Here is a 16,053-nt window from a genome sequence, read left to right as displayed (position 1 = left end):
TCCAGGGGTTGGTGCTGGGGGTGTCATCGTGTCCCTGGTCCCTGCATGCATCTGGATGTGACAAATCCTGCCAGACTCCATCTCTCTCACCGCTCTTGCTTTCTGAGCAGAAACCCCTCCTGGTTTCTGTTCACGACCCAACGTGTCTTGTTTGACACGTCCGGTTTCCCCACGGCTGCACAGGCGGAATGTGACGGTGCCAGGGCCGTGCAGCTGCACGTGTGGTGCTGGCTGCACATGGCATGTCCTGCCCCCCTCCCCTGCCTCTCTGGGCTCAGGGTCTTCCTAACGCTGAGTGAGCCCCAAAAAGGCTCTGTGGGGGTTCTAGAAGGGGAGGTTGTGTGGCAGCACCGGGGGGCCGTGTGCCAGGGCACAAACCTTGGGAACAGCCATCCCTGGAGCGCAGCACTGGCCCCCTGGCAGCCCTGCTTTGAGCTGGGCCCATTCCTGGGCATTGGGAGTGTTTTGGCAACCACTGAAAAGGCAGAAAAACAAGGAACCAAACCTTCCCCAAAGAAAGCCCATGTGGTGGCAGGCATGGAGCCAGTGCTTGGCCGGGAACAGCCCCAGGACCAGCCCAGCAGCGGGCAGCTGAGGGATCCTTTGGCCACAGTGCGTGGGCTCTGGGCGGGGCCCGTGGCTGTGCCAGGTACCCGGGAGCCCTGGCATGTGCTGGGAGCTATCAGAGCTGAGCTGGGGTGCAGGCAAGGGGCTGGGGGTCTCTGGAGCACAGGGGTGCCCTGGGACTGCTGTGGGGGTTGCACTGATGGGGGGCTCTGGCAGTGCAGCACCCCCTGCCCCCAGATCTGTTCTGCCAGCTGGGCATGAGGTCGAGTGCCTAAGGCAGAGCCCTGCAGGGGACAGGGTGTGGCTGGGACTGCTCTTTCCCCACTCAGCCCCCCCAGCCCTGGGTAGGGCCCCAGGAATGAGAAGAGAGGCCTGATTTGTAGGGCTGGGCCCCACAAAGAGTTGCCTGTTCACAGAGAGCTCAGCCCTGCGGCCCCCTCCTCTTCCAGCTCAGGGGCCAGGACCTCCAGGGACAGGCACCCACCCAGGCAGGGCCCTGCCCCGCCTGTGGCCCCTCCACCTGCCCTGTGGAGTACCTGGGTGGGGACTCCAGCTCCAGTACCCACCCTGAGAAGATGCCTCAGCACCCGGCAGCCTCCCTGGCTGGACTGGTCACCCTTGGGACCCCCAGCAATGCTGCAGGAGTTTGTTTTAGGCCCAGTGGGGAGATGACTGGTCCAAGAGCCCCCTGACACCCTGTGACAGGGTGGCAGTGACCACGTGGCCAGGCAGAGCAGGGGTAGGATCTGACACGTCAGCACTGCCCGTGCTGGGCAGGGTTGGCACCATGGCACAAAGGACAGCCTAGCCCCATGTCCCCGGGTCCCCTGCACGCCTCTGGACGTGCCTCGGCCCCTTGGCCAGCCCAGGACCACAGCCCTGTGACCCCACAGCCCCTTGACTCCACAGTCCCTAGACCCCACAGGAACTCAGAGCCAAGGCCCCCTGGTCCCTGGGCACCCCGACCCCATGGACAGCCCAGCCCCATGGACAGCCCGGCCCCACGGCCCCCCTGTGGCAGGGAGGCTCCAGAGGAGTCTGGCATCGCAGTTTATTGTAGGAAACCATGAAAATACAGCGTTTGTTGTAACAGAACCCAGGAGAAATGACAGCAGCTCGGCAAGGTCTTGGTGTGGGACTGCTGCTGGCACAACCCCCACGATGCTGGGGCTCCCCAGCAGGTCAGATCCACAGCCCGCAGGCCCAGCCCACCCTGGCCACGTGCGGTTGGGCACTGAGTGGTGTAACGGGAGCCAAGTGTGGCCCTCAGAACACGTGCAGGGCTGGCCAGACACGTTACTGCCCAAGGACAGGGCAGAGCAGGCCCAGCAGCCCAAAGGAGGGACTCCACGCTGGCTGTGTCCAGGGACTGTGCCTGGCTGCAGCCAGATGATCCACGTTGAAAATGAGCCATTTTACAAAACATCTTCACACCTTGTTCCAGCCCGGCCTCCCCCCGCCCTCTCCCCCACCCCAGCTGCCTCCCCCACCCCAACCAGCACCCAGCCTCTCCCCTCCACTGTCACCCCACTGTCACCTTCTACCCCCCTCCCTGTGCAGCCCCGTCCCCCTCCCTGACCCATCTCTAGGGCTGACCCTCTGCCAGCCCTGCCCACAGCCCCAGCCCAGAGCAGCCTCAGGCTGAGCCGGAGCTAGGGGCAGGCGGACAGGGTGAGGAGGGGATGGCAAAGCTGTCCCCGTCCCCCCCATCCCACAAAACAAACACCTGGCCTGTCCCCAGTGGTGGCAGGACCGGGGCCGCTTCTGCTATGCTCTGCTCCCTGGCCACTCGTGTCCCCCCAGGCCCTGGCGCTCGCGGGGTGCCCGGGGGGCAGAGCCGGCGGCGTGTGGGGACCGCGGGCACGGCTCAGTCCAGCTTGGCGAAGTTCCCGATGGTCACTTTCCGCTCCTGCTTGTTGGCCACCAGCTCCTGGAGGTGCAGGGCCCCCCCTCCGATGAAGCAGAAGGCAGGGCAGACGGGCCCCGAGCAGTCCACGCCGCACTCCCAGAGCTCGCGGAAGGAGACAGCATCGTAGAAGCTCACCTTGCCCTGCTCGTAGTCCAGGCAGATGCCGATGCGCGGGGGCAAGGGCACGGTGCAGCCGTTGGGGTCGCGGGACGTGAGGGCCGAGCCGTGCGACAGCAGGATCTTGCCCATGCCGATGGTGAGGAAGGCGTAGGGAGGAGGTGCCTCCACTGTTGTGTCCTCTGCCCCGCTGTCGTGGCCACTGTCGGGGTCATACCTGTGGAGAGGGGACAGGTGAGTCTTGGTGCCAACACCCACGGTGGCCAGTGGGATGGCAGGAACAGGCAGAGGACCCCCTGGACCTCCCAAGCCACCCTGCTCACCTGGGGCTCACCACGTCCTGTGGCACCTGGAACCACTCCTGCAGTTTGCTCTCCAGCCCCACGCCCACCTTCACCAGGTAGGAGCTGGGGTCCACGCAGCAGGCCCAGTAGCTCTTGCCCTGGGTGATGGCCACGTCGCCGATGACCAGGTCGATGGACAGGTGGCAGCTGGTCATCAGGCGCTCGGCGGCGAAGAGCATGGGGATGCCGGGGACGCTGCGCACCGCGCGCTGGTCCTTGCTGATGGCCAGCCGGTCCCGGTTGAAGCCCCAGCGGTTGTCCAGGAAGAAGTTGAGGACTGCAGGGAAGAGAGGAGGAGGAGGAGGAAGGAGGTGAGCAGGACAGCACAGCGGGGCGCCCTGGGTGGATCCAGGCACCCATCCCCTCTCACCTGGGGCGGGCGGCGTGTGCAGGTAGATGTCCTCGCTGTAGTCCCCGTAGCCCGCTTTGTTGTAGCCCTTCACCCGCAGCACGTAGACGCTGTCGGTGTCCAGGTACTCGACGAGGGCGCAGGTGCCCCGCACCTCCTCCCGCCGCTGCCACAGCTTCAGCCCCTTGGCCTTGGCGTCGGTCTTGCGGAACTCCACGGTGTAGTGCCAGGCGGGCGGCGAGTGCTGCGGCAGCCGCCAGCACAGGAAGATCTGGTCGTAGGTGTAGGTGCGCTGCGTGTCGATGACGGGGGCCTCAGGTGCTGCGGGGAGAGGCAGCGGCGGGCATCAGGCAGCATCCCCCAGCCCGCGGGCGGGGAGGCGGCCGGACGCAGGGAGGGGACATTCCGGGATTCCGGACGGACGGACGGACGCACGACCAGCGGAGTCTAGAGGGGTCTGACTGCGGAGACCGTGTGTCGGCACCGGAGGAGAGCGAGAGTCAGGGAGACAGAGGAGCTGCTGCTGTGGGGCTCCAGGGACCAGACAGGCCGAGTGCAAGTCAGGAGGGAGGAGAGAGAGAGAGAGAGAGAGAGAATGGAGGCAGTGGAAGAGGAGGAGGAGGAGGAGGAGATGGGGATGCAGGGTGGTAGAAGGTACTGGCAGGAACAGAGGCTGGGTGGGAAGGAGAGATGAAAGGATGATAGGTGGAAAAGGGGTGAGGAAAGGATGGGAATGGGGCAAGGAAGAGAAGGGAAACTGGATGAGGAGGGAGGTAGAAATGGGGCAAGGAGAGGGATGAAAATGGGGAGAGGAAGAGGACAGAAATGGGATGAGAGTAGAATGGAAATACAGACAGAAGGAGAATGGAAATGGGGCAACAATGGGGCAGGGACAAGGTGGGAACGGGATGTAGAAAGGGACAGAAATGAGGAGAGCAGGACAGAAATGGGGTGAGGAGGCAGATGGGAATGGGGCAAGGGGGGAAAGAAATGGGATGAGGAGAGGAGTGGAAATGGAGTGGGCAGAGATGGAAATGGGGTGAGAGTGGGACAGAAACGGGGTGCAGACAAGAACATAAATGGGGGAAGAATGTGAATATAAATGGGGTGGGGAGGGACAGATATGGGGCAAGGAAGGGGATGGAAACAGGACAAGAGGGGAAAGAAAATCAAACAAGGAGAGGGGTGGAAATGGGGCAAGGACAGAAAGAAAATGGAGTGAGAAATGGGGTGGGAATGGGGTGAGACTGGGATGGAAATGGAAAGTAGGGGAATGAAAGCAGGACGAGAAGAGAGTGGAAATAGGGCAAGGATGGGGTTGAAGTGGGGCAAGGGAGAGTGGAAATGGGATGAGGAGGGGGCAGAAAATTGGGTGATGAATGGGACAGAAGTGGAGTGAGAGTGGAACAGAAATGGAGCGAGGAAGAGGATGGAAACACAGTGAGAGGGGACAGAAATGGGGTGAGGAAGAGAATGGAAACAGGGCAAGAGGGAATGGAAATGGGGCAAGGAAGGGGATGGAAATGGAGCAAGGAGTGGGACGGAAATGGGGCGAGGATGGGGACGGAAATGTGGCAAGAGGAGGTGGGAGGGCAGGAGGAGCGGCAGCAGATGGAGGAGGCAGAGCCACTGGCTGCCAACGCCAGCGGGCAGGACGGGGATGGAGGATGGCAGCGGAGCGGGGACAGGGCGGGAGCGGGATGGAGGGATGGAGGGATGGGAAGAGAGAGTGGGGCGGCTCTGGGGCAGGGGTGTGACTTGCCTCAGTTACTTCGGTGACGCCTCGGCAGCGGCCGCAGCCTATAAACAAAGAGAGGTAGAAGCAGGTCTGAAATGTGTCGCCAGCGGGTCCGGCAGGGCCACGCGGCTCCTGCCCTGCGGGAAGCGCCTGCCCGGCAGCGGGGCAGCTCCGTACTCACCCTCCGGCACTCCTGCTGCCCTCACCTGGCACCATGGCCCTGCCTGTCTGCCCCTGGCCCAGACGCCCTGGCACAGGGCAGGGCAGGGATATCTCTGGGGGCTGCTGGGGCTGGGGGCTGTCCCTGACGGGGAGGGGGCGGTGGCAGATCCGCGAGCGCCTGCCCGAGCGCAGCCCTGGGCAGCCGTGGCTGAGCTGCAGCTCCGAGGTGGGCAGGGACCCGCTCTGCCCGTGGGGGCTGCGCCTTGGCACGGGGCACAGCCGGTGCCCGGGCCCCGCTGCCTTTACCTCGGATGAAGGCCAGGTCAGTGAGCAGCTTCAGCTCCCTGCTGACATCCAGCTGGAAGTGGCTGAAGGAGGCGTTGGCTGCAGGACGGAAGCTCTGCAGCGAATCGGTGGCCCTGAGGATCCTGTGGCACAGGAGAGCGGAGATGTCATCGTGTCACCTCGGACACCAGAGGGCCCCAACACCCCCCGCAGCCCCGTACCTGTTGTGCAGCTGCTTGGCAGCCTGCACAAAGCAGGGGTGGTCAGTCTCCTTCAGCACCTCCTGGGCATAGCCCACCATGCCCGAGTTCTCCAGCATGGCCTGGTGCTCCCGGATCTGGCCGTGCAGGCTGGCCAGCCGCTCCTGCTGGCACTCCTCGATGGCCTGCAGCAGCGTGGCTCGCTTCTCCTCCAGCATGGCACAGAGCCCCTGGATCAGCTGTGACACCTCTTCCTTGGCCTGTGAGCCGTTCACCTGCCGGGCGAAGACACGGCAGGGTCAGCGTGTGGCACATCCTGGGACCAGAGGGGACTGTGCTGGCTGTGCCACTCCTGCCTAGGGACAGCTCAGGGACAGATGGGCACCCTCTGCCCTCACCTCTGTGTGCTTCACTGTCTCCTCCAGCTCGGCAATCTGGGTCTGCACCGTGTCCTGGCTGCTCAGGATGTAGGCGAGGCTCTTTGTCAGCTTCTCCTGCAGGAAGGTGATGAGACGTGGTGCTGGCAGCCCCTGCCCCACACCCCCCATCTGCACTGGGGCTCTGTGGTGTCCCCAATTCCCCACAGAGCCCCAGGCTGGCCCCAGCAGCCCTTACCCTGAGGGCCTGGTAGGCGCTGAGCACCGGGGTGATCTTGTGGCTGGTGTGGGTGCGGCGCACGCGGCAGAGCTGGCACACCAGCCGCTGGCAGGTCTTGCAGTAGTGAGTCACCTCCTCCTTGTGCTCCGGGCACATCAGCCCCTGTGCGGGCACAGTGGGGCTCAGCAGAGCTCTGCACCCCCTCCACCCCTGCAGAGTCCCACCCCTGCACCCCAGATCTTAGAATTATAGAATGGTTGGGGTTGGAAGGGGACCTTGAAGATCACCTTGTTCCAACCCACCTGACATGAAAAGGGACATCCTCAACTAGACCCCATTGCTCAGAGCCCCACCTTGGCCTTGAACACTTCCTGGGATGTGGCATTCAGAATTTTCATGGGCAGCTTGTTTCAGTACCACACCACTCTCATGGTAAGAATTTTCCTAATATCTAACCTAAATTTAATCTCCTTCAATTTGAACCCATTGCCCTTTGTCCTGTCATTCCAGGTGCTTATAAATAATCTTGCCCCATCCTTCCAAAAGTTCCTTTCAGACATAATAGGCCACAATTTGGTAACCCCAAAGCTTCTCTTCTCCAGACTGAACAATCCCAATTCTCTCAGCCTTAACCCCCCCCGAGGGCAGGAGGACCCACGAGGAGGCCGTACCTTGGGGCGGAAGGTGAGGGTGGGGGGCGTGGGCTCGTGCTGGGCTTTCTGGGTGCCCCAGGGATGGTAGAGCTTGAAGCACTCATTGCAGAAGCTGGATTTGCACTCCGTGCAGCCCTTGGTGGCCTCCAGCTGCGGGGGCTTGCAGAACTGGCACATGATGGCTGCGCTGATGTTGATGGTCTGCCGGTACCGCTCCACCACCCGCTCCAGCGTCAGGTTGCGGAAGAGGCTGCCCAGGCCCCGCTCGCCCAGGTCCACGTCCCGCTGGCAGGCAGGGCATGGGAAGCTGACGGTCTGGGGGTGCACGGCACCCCGCTTGCGCCCCGGGTAGGTGCCAAAGCCTGTGGGAGGGAGGCAGGGAGGGGGTCAGCAGGGCAGGAAACCCCGGAGCCCCTCAGCCCTTCTGTGGGGGAGCCCAGGGTGCTGTCCCCATCCCCACCTCCATCCCTTCCAGTTGTCCCTGCTCCCAAGCCCTCCAGCCATCCCTGTCCCTGTCCTCTCCAGCCATTCTCATCCCCTCTGTTGTTCCTATTCCCTTTGCCATCCTCTGCAGCCACCCCCCTCCCCTCCATCCATCTCTGTTCCTTCCAGCCATCTCTGTCCCCTCTGCTGGCCCCACCTCCTCCAACCATTTCCATCCCCTCCAACCATCCACCCCAGTCCCCTCCTGCCATCCCCCTCTCCTCCAGACATCTCAGTCATCATCCACGCCAGCCACACTTGTCCTGTCCAGGCATCCCTGTCCCCTCTGCTGCCCCCATCTCCTCCAACCATTTCCACCCCCTCCAACCATCCACCCCAGTCCCCTCCTGCCATCACCCTCTCCTCCAGACATCTCTGTCCCCTCCAGCTGTCCCCAGCCCCTCCAGCCATGCCTGTCCCCCTGTTGCCCCTGTCCCTTCTGCCACCCCTCCAGCCCCACCTGACTTCAGGAGGCGGTCGAGCCGGTCAGGTTTGGGGACAGCCCGGCGGCCCAGGCGGGGGCTGCGGGTGGACGGGGTGGCCGCGGGCGAGGTGGGCTCGGAGGTGGGGTCGCAGTAGAGGTGGCCGTTCTGCAGCAGCACCTCGCTGGCACACACGTGGCACACGTTGTGGGTGCAGGGCAGCGCCAGCGGCTGCTTGTACATCTCCTTGCACACCGGGCACACCAGCTCTCGCTCCATGTTCTTCATGCTGGTCTGCGGAGAGAGCGGGAGCGTCACCTGCAGGTGGCACAACAGGGCTGGGACCAGATGGGACCAGCACCAGGGCCAGGATCAGCACCAGGGCCAGGATCTGGGCCAGGACCGGGATCAGCACCAGGGCCAGGATCAGCACCAGGGCCAGGATCAGCACCAGGGCCAGGATCTGGGCCAGGACCAGAATCAGGGCTGAGATCAGCACCAGGGCCAGGATCAGCACTAAGGTCAGCATCAGCATCAGGGCTAGGACCACCACTAGGGCTGGGATGAGGGCCTTGGAGCAGTACTAGGGCCAGGGCCAGGACCAACAACTGGACTAGGATCAGCATTAGGGTTGGCATCAGTATCAGGGCTGGGATCAGTCACCAGGATCACAGCTGGGACCAGAACCAAGGCCTGGAATCAACACCAGGGCCAGGATCTGAGCCAGTACCAGCACCAGGGACAGGACAAGAATCAGGGCTGAGATCAGCACTAGGACCAGCACCAGGGCCAGGATCAGCATCAGGGCTGGGATCAGCACCAGGGCCAGGATCTGGGCCAGTACCAGCACCAGGGACGGGACAAGAATCAGGGCTGAGATCAGCACTAGGACCAGCACCAGGGCCAGGATCAGCATCAGGGCTGAGATCAGTATCAGGGCTGGGATCAGCCACCAGGATCACAGCTGGGACCAGTACCAGGGCCTGGAATCAACGCCAGGGCCAGGATCAGCATCAGGACCAGGATCAGGACCGGTATTGGGACCCAGGCTGGGATGGAGACAAGGACTGGGACCATCATCAGGACAACAATGAGGCCTGGGACCAGCACCAGGGATGGAATGAAGACAAACACCAGGACCAGCACCAGGATGAGGATCAGGGCTGCCACTGGGATGAGGACTGGAGCTGGGATCAGCAGCAGGGCCAGGATCAGGATAAGCACTGGAACCACAGCCAGGACCAGGACCAGTGTCAGGACCAGCACTAGGATAGGGACAAGGATTGGGACCAGCATCATGGATATGATCAGGCCTGGGAGCATCTGAGGAATGGCACCAGGGCCAGCAGCAGCATGAAGCCCAAGGTTGGACTGGGGATGGGAACTGGGGCCACACCAGGACTAGGACTGGGGCCAGCACTGGCTCCAGGACCAGCATCAGAGCCAGGATCAGGCCTGGGACCAGCACCATGGTCAGAATCAGGATCAGCACCGGGACCAGCACTGGGATGGGGCTGGGTGCTGGTGCTGTGATCACAGCAGGGCCAAGAACAGGCCCAGGAACAGCACCAGAGTCAGGAGCAGTATCAGGACCAGGGCTGGGGGGATGATGAGGACCAGGGCCAGTGTCAGAACCAGGATCAAGCCTGGGACCAGCAGCATGGTCAGAATCAGGATCAGCAGTGGGATCAGAACCTGGATGGGACTCAGGCCCGGGATGGGATTTGGGCTGGGCCCAGAGCAGGGCCAGGATCAGTATCAGGACTGGCAGTGGAATGGGCATGGGGGCCACCACTGGGATCAGCACCAGGATAGAGCCCAGGGCTGGGATGGGGATGGTGGCTGGGATGGGGATGAGGACCAGCACTGGGAATAGCGCCAGGATGGGGCCCAGGGCTGGACTGGGGATGGGGACTGGGATGGGTGCTGGGATTAGAACTGGGATGGAGAGGGAGACGGGGGCCAGGATGGAGATGGGGGCTGGGATGGGGACTGGGGCTGGACCCACAGCAGAGCCCGGATTGGCCTCGGCACCGGGACCAGCGCCAGGACCGGGCAGGGCACCAAGATCGGGCCCGGGATGGGGCCGCCCCCTCCGCACCCGGTGCTCCCGGCTTGGCCGTGGCTCGGTGAGGGGGGGCTCCCGATGACAGCCCTCCCAGGGTCGCTGCGGTGAGTCGGGGTGCGGGGTCCGCCCACCCCTCAAGGGCATCGCCCTCCCCCCCAGTCCCCGCCGCGTTGCCACGGCGACCCGGTCCCGGAGGACCCCTGTCCGCCCCCCCGCCGCCACCGCGGGCGCTCACGCTGATGCGGACGAGCGCATCCATGATGGAGGTGAAGGTCTGCAGGTCCTCGCCCTCGGCCATGGCTCCGCTCCCCGCGCCCGTGCCTGCGACGGCGGCGGCAGCAGCGGCGGCCGCGATCGCCCCGGTGTGTTGCAGGGAGCGGCGGAGCCGGGGGGAGGGCGGGGGGCGGCGGCGCGCATGCTCGGCGGCGCCCGCCCCGCCGGCACCGGAGGGAGGTGGAGGCACCGGAGGGGCGGCACCGGTGGAGGGGGGGATCGGCGCGAGGATGCTGTCGCCGCACCCCCCGGCATCCCCCGACGGGCGACGCTCGAGGAGCGGCGCCTGGGGTGGGGTGAGGGCAGGATGAGCGTGACACCGGTACCGGCGGTGGTCCCGGGGTCGGTGCCGGTGCTGGGTACGGGGGGGGTCCCGTCCCGGCGCTGTTCCCATCCCCGCCGCCAGGGAGCGCTGCGCAGGCCGCGCGCGTGCACTGCCGCTCCCGGCCGGCGGGGGGCGCGCGCGCACGGCCGCGCGCGCTGAAAGGGGCGGGGCCGCACGCGCACGCGCAGAGGCGCGGCCCGGCGCTGCTGCCGTGTCCCCCCTGCGCGCGGCCGCAGTGCGCGTGCGCGGAACGGCGGCACCGGGAGCGGAGGGGGACGGGCTGGGGGCACCATGGGTAAGGGGGGCACGGGGGATAACGGGGAACCGGGGGGGAATGGGCAGATGGGACGGGGAATGGGCAAATGGGACGGGGAATGAGAGAAAGGGGAAATGGGGAAAGGGGGGCACGGCCGCGGGGGTGGTAATGGGAATAACGGGGGGTAACGGGGGTAATGGAGGAAGGGGCGTAATGGGGCAGGGGGGTAAGCGAGGAGTACCGGGGGTAGGGGCAATAGCGGGGATAACGGGAAAGGGGGAGATGAGGGGTACCGGGGCAGGGGGGCACGGGGACAACGGGAGCAGGGGGTAGCTGGGCAGCGGGAATGGGGGCACGGAGGAGGGGGGAATGGAGGTGGTAATGGGGGCCACGGGCAGAGCGGGAATGGGGGGCACGGGCAGAGCGGGGCGGGGGTCGGCGAGAGAGGGGGGCAGCGGGGCTGGGGGGTGCGGGGATGAGGGGCGAGGGGGGCACAGCCCTGTGGGTGCAGGGTGAGCTCAGGCCCCGGGTCTGGCCTCGCTCCCGGTGCCGGTGCTGAGTCGGCCCTGGGACGCAGCCGTAGGCACGGGCACATCCCTGGCGCTGTCGTCGCTGCTGTCGCTGCTGCTGTTCGCCGGGATGCAGATGTACAGCCGGCAGCTGGCCTCCACCGAGTGGCTCACGATCCAGGGCGGGCTGCTGGGCTCCGCGCTCTTCGTCTGCTCCCTCACGGCATCCGTGGGGTCTGGGAGAGGGACTGGGGGACAGGAGAGGGGCTGGGGGGGAGAGGGGCCAGGGCACCATCAGGGGGCTGGGAGCTGGACCAGAGGGGTGGTGGGGAGCAGGGCCAGGGGCTGGGAGCCAGACCAGAGGCTGTGAGCAGGGCATGGGACGGGAGTGGGGCAACAGGAGCAGGTCCAGAGGCTGGGAGTGGGGCTGGAGCAGAGAGGACGGGAGAGGGAAGCAGGCTGGGGAGGACAGCAGGATCCTGTTCTGTCCCTTAACTCCACAACCAGGCCTTCAACAACCTGGAGAACCTCATCTTTGGGAAGGGCTTCCAGGCCAAGATATTTCCTGAGAGTAAGTGTTGTGGGATCCCAGGAGGGGAGTGGGATCACATCGGTGTCCAAAGGCCTGTGGAAGGGCTGGGGGTGTTCCAGTAGTGGCACTGGATGTTCCCAGCCCTGCCCTGGAACTGTGGCAGCTTCCCCATAGCTTTTCCTAGGCTTGAGGGAAATGATGCTGCTGCAGCCATGGCCCCCCCATCGCTGAGGGCAGCCCTGCAGCATCGTGTGTCTTCTGCTTCTCCACAGTCCTCACCTGCCTCTTGCTGGCCCTGTTCGCCTCTGGCCTCATCCACCGGGTCTGTGTGACCACCTGGTAGGTCCAGAGCTGCCCTGGAGGGTGGGGAGCGACCAAGGGCACCCCAAGAGATCACGGGTGACACTGAGGGGTGCAGGAGGCTGGGCAGGGCCAGGACTGCTAGGGAGCCTCAGGGAGCTGGTGGGAACAGCAGCATGTTGGGATCAAGGGGAGGGTGTTTAGGAAGGGCGGGGAAGTGGGATCCAGGGGGAAAGTGTTGGTTTAGGAAGGGCAGGGGAGTGGGATCCAGGGGGAAAGTGTTGGTTTATGAAGGTGTTGGTTTACAAAGGACAATGCAGTGGGATCCAGGGAAGCTGTTGGGGTGAGCCTGGTGTGTTCCTGCCCCCAGCAACTGAGCAGCCTCTTCCTTTCTGCCCTTGCAGCCTCATCTTTTCCATGGTCGGTCTCTACTACATCAACAAGATCTCCTCCACTCTTTACCAGTCCACAGCGCCCGTCACTGCTCCTGCCAAGGCTGTCGGCAAGGGCAGGAAGAGAAATTGATGTCCTGCTGCCCCTTCCTGGGGCAGCCCCCTCCCTGTGGCCGATCCGGGACACCCCCCTGCCCAATAAAGCCATTTCTTTGTAGCTTCTTGTCCCCTCTGCCAGCTCCCAGTTCCTGGCCCTGCTGTGTGCCAGTGTGGCTGGAAGTGGCCTGGAGCCTGGGGTAGATTCTGGGTTGCCCAGGGAAGGTGAGGGTGGCCAAGGGCAGAAGATGGGCTGCTGGCATCTTGTCTGTCCAAACCTGCCAGGGAGGAGGATCCCAGTGGAGCCAGGATTGGAGCCAGGATTGAAGCAGACTGGAGCTGCAGAGGCTGGAGCAGGCAGGGGGGGCTGTGGGGGTCCCAGTGGCTCGGGGCTCCAGCCCCAGTTGCCACCACACTGCTGCGCTGGCACAGCTTACACTGCTGGCTTTGGCAGGCGATCGTGCCCGCCGCAGGGCACCGGGTGGGTCACCGGGGCTGCCCGGGTGGGGGGGTGGGAACGGCGCAGTCCCGGCAGCCGTGGGAGGGCAGGCAGGACTCGCTCCCACGCCGGGCCCCTGGCACCCCTCCGGCCGGACATGGAGGAAACCAGATGCTTCCTGCGGCCGCGGCGGACAAAGCCCGGCGCTTCCTGCGGCACCGGGAGCGGGGCCGGACCCGGGTCCCGGCGGGGTCCCGGTCGTGCCGCGCCCTGCCCGCAGGGGGCGCCCGCGGCCGCCGCACGGTGGAACTACAGTTCCCGGCAGCCCTCGCGCGCGGCGCTGCTGTGGCGTCATCGCAGCGCCGGGCGGGGAGCGGGACCAGCACCGGGAGCGGGACCGAGCCAGGTGGGGGTGGGGCTGGTCCCGAGTCCGTTCTTTGGGGGGAACTCGCCCCGGCGGGAGGAGGCTCGGGGGGTTTGGGGCCGCGTTCCAGTCAGGAGGAGACTGAGCCCGCCGCGGGGCGGTCCGGCCCTGTCGGCTCCACTCTCCGGGCTGCCCTCCTCCTTCCTTCTCTGCCCCTCCCCCCGCCCCACATTCTCCCCCTCCCCCCTTTCCCTATCTCCCCTTTTCCCCTCTGTTCCTCTCACGGGTCCCCCACTCCCCGTCTCTCCTCTTTCTCCTCCCCTTTCCCCCTGTCCCCTCTCACGCCCGTCTCCCCTCAGGCCGCCATGACCAAGCTGGGCCAGTGGCTGTGTGGACTCGCCCTGCTGGGCTCGGCTTGGGCCGCGCTGGCCCTGGCCCCGCCGGGGCTGCAGCCGCCGGCCCCGCTCCGCCAGGCGCTGCTGCCGCTGCCCGTCTATCTGCTCGTGGCCTTCGGCTGCTACTCCCTTGCCACCGTGGGCTACCGCCTGGCCACCTTCAACGACTGCGAGGAGGCGGCGGCCGAGCTGCAGGAGCACATCAGGGCGGCGCGGGCTGACCTGCGGCGGCGGGGGCTGCGCCTCGGAGCCCAATAAAGGCCGGGGACGGTGCTGCCCGTGCTGTTCTGTGATCCCGGGACACGGCGGGGGCGGTGGGCGCTGAGAGCCTGGGGCGCTGCTGGAAGCCCCCCGGGGGAATCATTCGGCTCTCAGCGGTGTGAGGTGGGTGTGCGGGGAGGGTTTTGTGAAGAGCAAAGTCTCCATGCAGGCACAGTTCTCCCACCACTCTGGGGGGCTGCAGGGAACCCCCCCACACCCGGTCCTGCCCTGCGTGTCCCTTGCTGAGCTCCCTGGAACTTGGCTCTGGAGTCGGATGTGGGACTGGGCTGTGCCCCAGAGCCCGAGCACATTCCTGGCTCAGATGTGGTTCACCCCGGCAGGTGGGAGCTGCAGGAGCCTCATCCCGGCCCTGCTGGCCGGGTTCCCGGGAAGGAGGAGAGGGACTGGCAGGATGGGGTGGGCCGCACAGCCTTTAAATTGTGGCATGGTGTCCCTCCCAACCCCGGCAGCTCGAAGGGAGCACCCTTGACTTCTCTGCCCATCCACAGCACCACACTGGGCTTCACTGGGAATAGGGAGGGGTGGGGGGCTCTTTCTGGGGAGGGGCCCGCTCCTGGGGACCCCCATTTCTGCTCTCTGACCCCTTGTGCAGGAACCTGCTGCCCTGGCAGCCGCCAGCTCCTCCAGCCAAAAGACTTTGGGATTTTAATTAGCAGCTGTGTATTCTCCAGAAAGGAGCAGTTGGGAGCGGGAGGGAGGACTCGGGTTAATTAGCAGGAGCAGCTAATTAGCTGTTTCCTGAGCAGCAAAGGCTGGTGGGAGCAGGGTGGGAAGCTCCCAGCGCTTGCTGGCACACGGGTGGTTGGGGGGGTGGCATTGCCCTGGATTTGGCCACGTGCGGCCTTGGTGGGGTCAGGACCACAGCACAAGGACAGCAGTGCTTTGGGGGCTACTGACAGCCTTCTGTGGGCTACTCAGGGTCATCAGGGGCTACTCATGGCCACCCAAGGGCTTCTCGTGATCATTCAAAGGGGCTACATGTATGCATTGAGTGGCTACTTGTGGTCATGCTGGGGCTACTCATGACTCTCTGCAGGCTACTCATGGCAATCCAGCCCCCTTCCAGGGCCACTTGTGGCCATGAGGGGCTCCTGACAGCCAACCAGGGGCTACACGTGGCCATCAGTACCTCTGTGAGCTACTCAGGACTGTCAGGGGGTACTTGTGGTCAACTAGGGGATACTCACAGCCATCTGTGAGCTACCCATGACCCTGTGCAGGTTACTCACGGCAATCCAGAGCCTCTACTCAAGGCCATTCAGTGGCTACTCATGGCCTTCAAGGGGCTACTTATGGTCATCCAGGGGCTTCTCGGGGCGATCCAGGGCCTCTACTCACAGCCATTGGGAGCTGCTCCCAGCCCGTGTGGCAGCGGCCTGGTGGCAGCTCCTCCCTGCATGGAAGCATCCGGGAGCTGCCTCCGGCTTGGCACGAGGGGCCACGTCACGGCCGCTCCCAGCACGGGGCAGCCGGAGCGACCGGTTGGCAGCCGAGGTGTGTCCGTGGAGAAAGCTGCCCTTTCCCGAGGCTGTGGGGCCGAGCTGGGAGCTGCTCCCGCTGCTGGGGGGAGTAAAGGGGCTCCTCCCCGCTGGGCCAAGTCCTGGGAGAAGCCAGAGCAGGCGCGGGGAGCCCCGGCTGCACAGGGGCAAGACAGAGCACGCTGGGAGCTCGTCCTCCTTCCCTTGGCACTGCGCTCAGCTCCGTCCCTCTCCATGGATTTTTCCAGGCCGTGTGTGAGCTGTGCACAAGCGGCAGAGGCACAGCACTGCTCCTGCCAGCGTCCTTGGCACTGCATCCTTATCCCAAGTGTCATCTAGCCGGAGTGTGGGATGAGGCTCCTCGGTCCTGGAGGGTCCTGCATCGGCTGGGGGTCTCTTTCTGCAAGGCTCTGGTGTCTGCTGTGTGATTTGGCCCCTCCTGTCCCTTCAGAGAGGCACCGGCCTGATATCTTCATTCCTGATCGCTGTTAATTGGTTAATTGACGTAGGATCGATGC

At 64.9% G+C, this 16,053-nt stretch overlaps 3 protein-coding genes across 6 annotated transcripts; 2 read left to right on the top strand and 1 right to left on the bottom strand.

Moving 5' to 3' along the window:
* Positions 1-2,127: 2,127 nt before the first annotated feature.
* On the bottom strand, positions 2,128-10,261 carry TRIM46 (tripartite motif containing 46). Of its 3 annotated transcripts, XM_063420359.1 has the most exons (10): positions 10,130-10,261; positions 7,865-8,120; positions 6,940-7,283; positions 6,287-6,430; positions 6,070-6,165; positions 5,693-5,946; positions 5,493-5,614; positions 3,308-3,607; positions 2,917-3,214; positions 2,128-2,810 (listed from the first exon to the last, which is right to left on the bottom strand). In XM_063420359.1, exons 1-10 carry the CDS (start codon positions 10,190-10,192, stop codon positions 2,435-2,437), a joined length of 2,253 nt encoding a protein of 750 aa, XP_063276429.1. In that variant the 5' UTR covers positions 10,193-10,261; the 3' UTR covers positions 2,128-2,434. The 3 variants fall into 3 exon arrangements, with proteins under 3 accessions (XP_063276429.1, XP_063276428.1, XP_063276427.1); XM_063420358.1 differs by lacking the exons at positions 2,128-2,810; positions 2,917-3,214 and having other exon boundaries at positions 3,485-5,086; XM_063420357.1 differs by lacking the exons at positions 2,128-2,810; positions 2,917-3,214 and having other exon boundaries at positions 3,485-5,086; positions 7,865-8,144; positions 10,130-10,250.
* Positions 10,262-10,283: 22 nt separating this feature from the next.
* Positions 10,284-12,698, top strand: KRTCAP2 (keratinocyte associated protein 2). Of its 2 annotated transcripts, none has more exons than XM_063420525.1 (5): positions 10,284-10,463; positions 11,326-11,480; positions 11,765-11,828; positions 12,062-12,128; positions 12,494-12,698. In XM_063420525.1, exons 1-5 carry the CDS (start codon positions 10,310-10,312, stop codon positions 12,612-12,614), a joined length of 561 nt encoding a protein of 186 aa, XP_063276595.1. In that variant the 5' UTR covers positions 10,284-10,309; the 3' UTR covers positions 12,615-12,698. The 2 variants fall into 2 exon arrangements, with proteins under 2 accessions (XP_063276595.1, XP_063276596.1); XM_063420526.1 differs by lacking the exon at positions 10,284-10,463 and adding an exon at positions 10,635-10,787.
* A 579-nt stretch (positions 12,699-13,277) lies between these two features.
* Positions 13,278-14,048, top strand: DPM3 (dolichyl-phosphate mannosyltransferase subunit 3, regulatory). Its single transcript, XM_063420527.1, has 2 exons — positions 13,278-13,422; positions 13,740-14,048. Exon 2 carries the CDS (start codon positions 13,746-13,748, stop codon positions 14,031-14,033), a length of 288 nt encoding a protein of 95 aa, XP_063276597.1. The 5' UTR covers positions 13,278-13,422; positions 13,740-13,745; the 3' UTR covers positions 14,034-14,048.
* The last annotated feature ends 2,005 nt before the right edge of the window (positions 14,049-16,053 follow it).

This window comes from Prinia subflava, chromosome 31, assembly GCF_021018805.1.
Source record: "Prinia subflava isolate CZ2003 ecotype Zambia chromosome 31, Cam_Psub_1.2, whole genome shotgun sequence".
Classification (NCBI taxonomy): Eukaryota; Metazoa; Chordata; class Aves; order Passeriformes; family Cisticolidae; genus Prinia; species Prinia subflava.
The sequence above is the reverse complement of the archived record's forward strand: the minus strand, read 5'-3'. Positions and strand labels throughout refer to the sequence as shown.

What these genes read in the sequence shown, in the direction of transcription:
- DPM3 (XM_063420527.1), top strand. Translation starts at nt 13,746, where the DNA reads ATGACCAAGCTGGGCCAGTGGCTGTGTGGACTCGCCCTGCTGGGCTCG.
- KRTCAP2 (XM_063420525.1), top strand. Translation starts at nt 10,310, where the DNA reads ATGCTCGGCGGCGCCCGCCCCGCCGGCACCGGAGGGAGGTGGAGGCAC. An exon ending in GGAGCGGCGCCTGGGGTGGG is followed by an intron (nt 10,464 to 11,325) that starts GTGAGGGCAGGA and finishes CCTGGGACGCAG; the next exon opens with CCGTAGGCACGGGCACATCC. An exon ending in CGGGTCTGTGTGACCACCTG is followed by an intron (nt 12,129 to 12,493) that starts GTAGGTCCAGAG and finishes CTGCCCTTGCAG; the next exon opens with CCTCATCTTTTCCATGGTCG.
- TRIM46 (XM_063420357.1), bottom strand. Translation starts at nt 10,192, where the DNA reads ATGGCCGAGGGCGAGGACCTGCAGACCTTCACCTCCATCATGGATGCG. An exon ending in GCGCCTACCAGGCCCTCAGG is followed by an intron (nt 6,166 to 6,286) that starts GTAAGGGCTGCT and finishes ACCTTCCTGCAG; the next exon opens with GAGAAGCTGACAAAGAGCCT. An exon ending in TGACCTGGCCTTCATCCGAG is followed by an intron (nt 5,087 to 5,492) that starts GTAAAGGCAGCG and finishes CTTTGTTTATAG; the next exon opens with GCTGCGGCCGCTGCCGAGGC.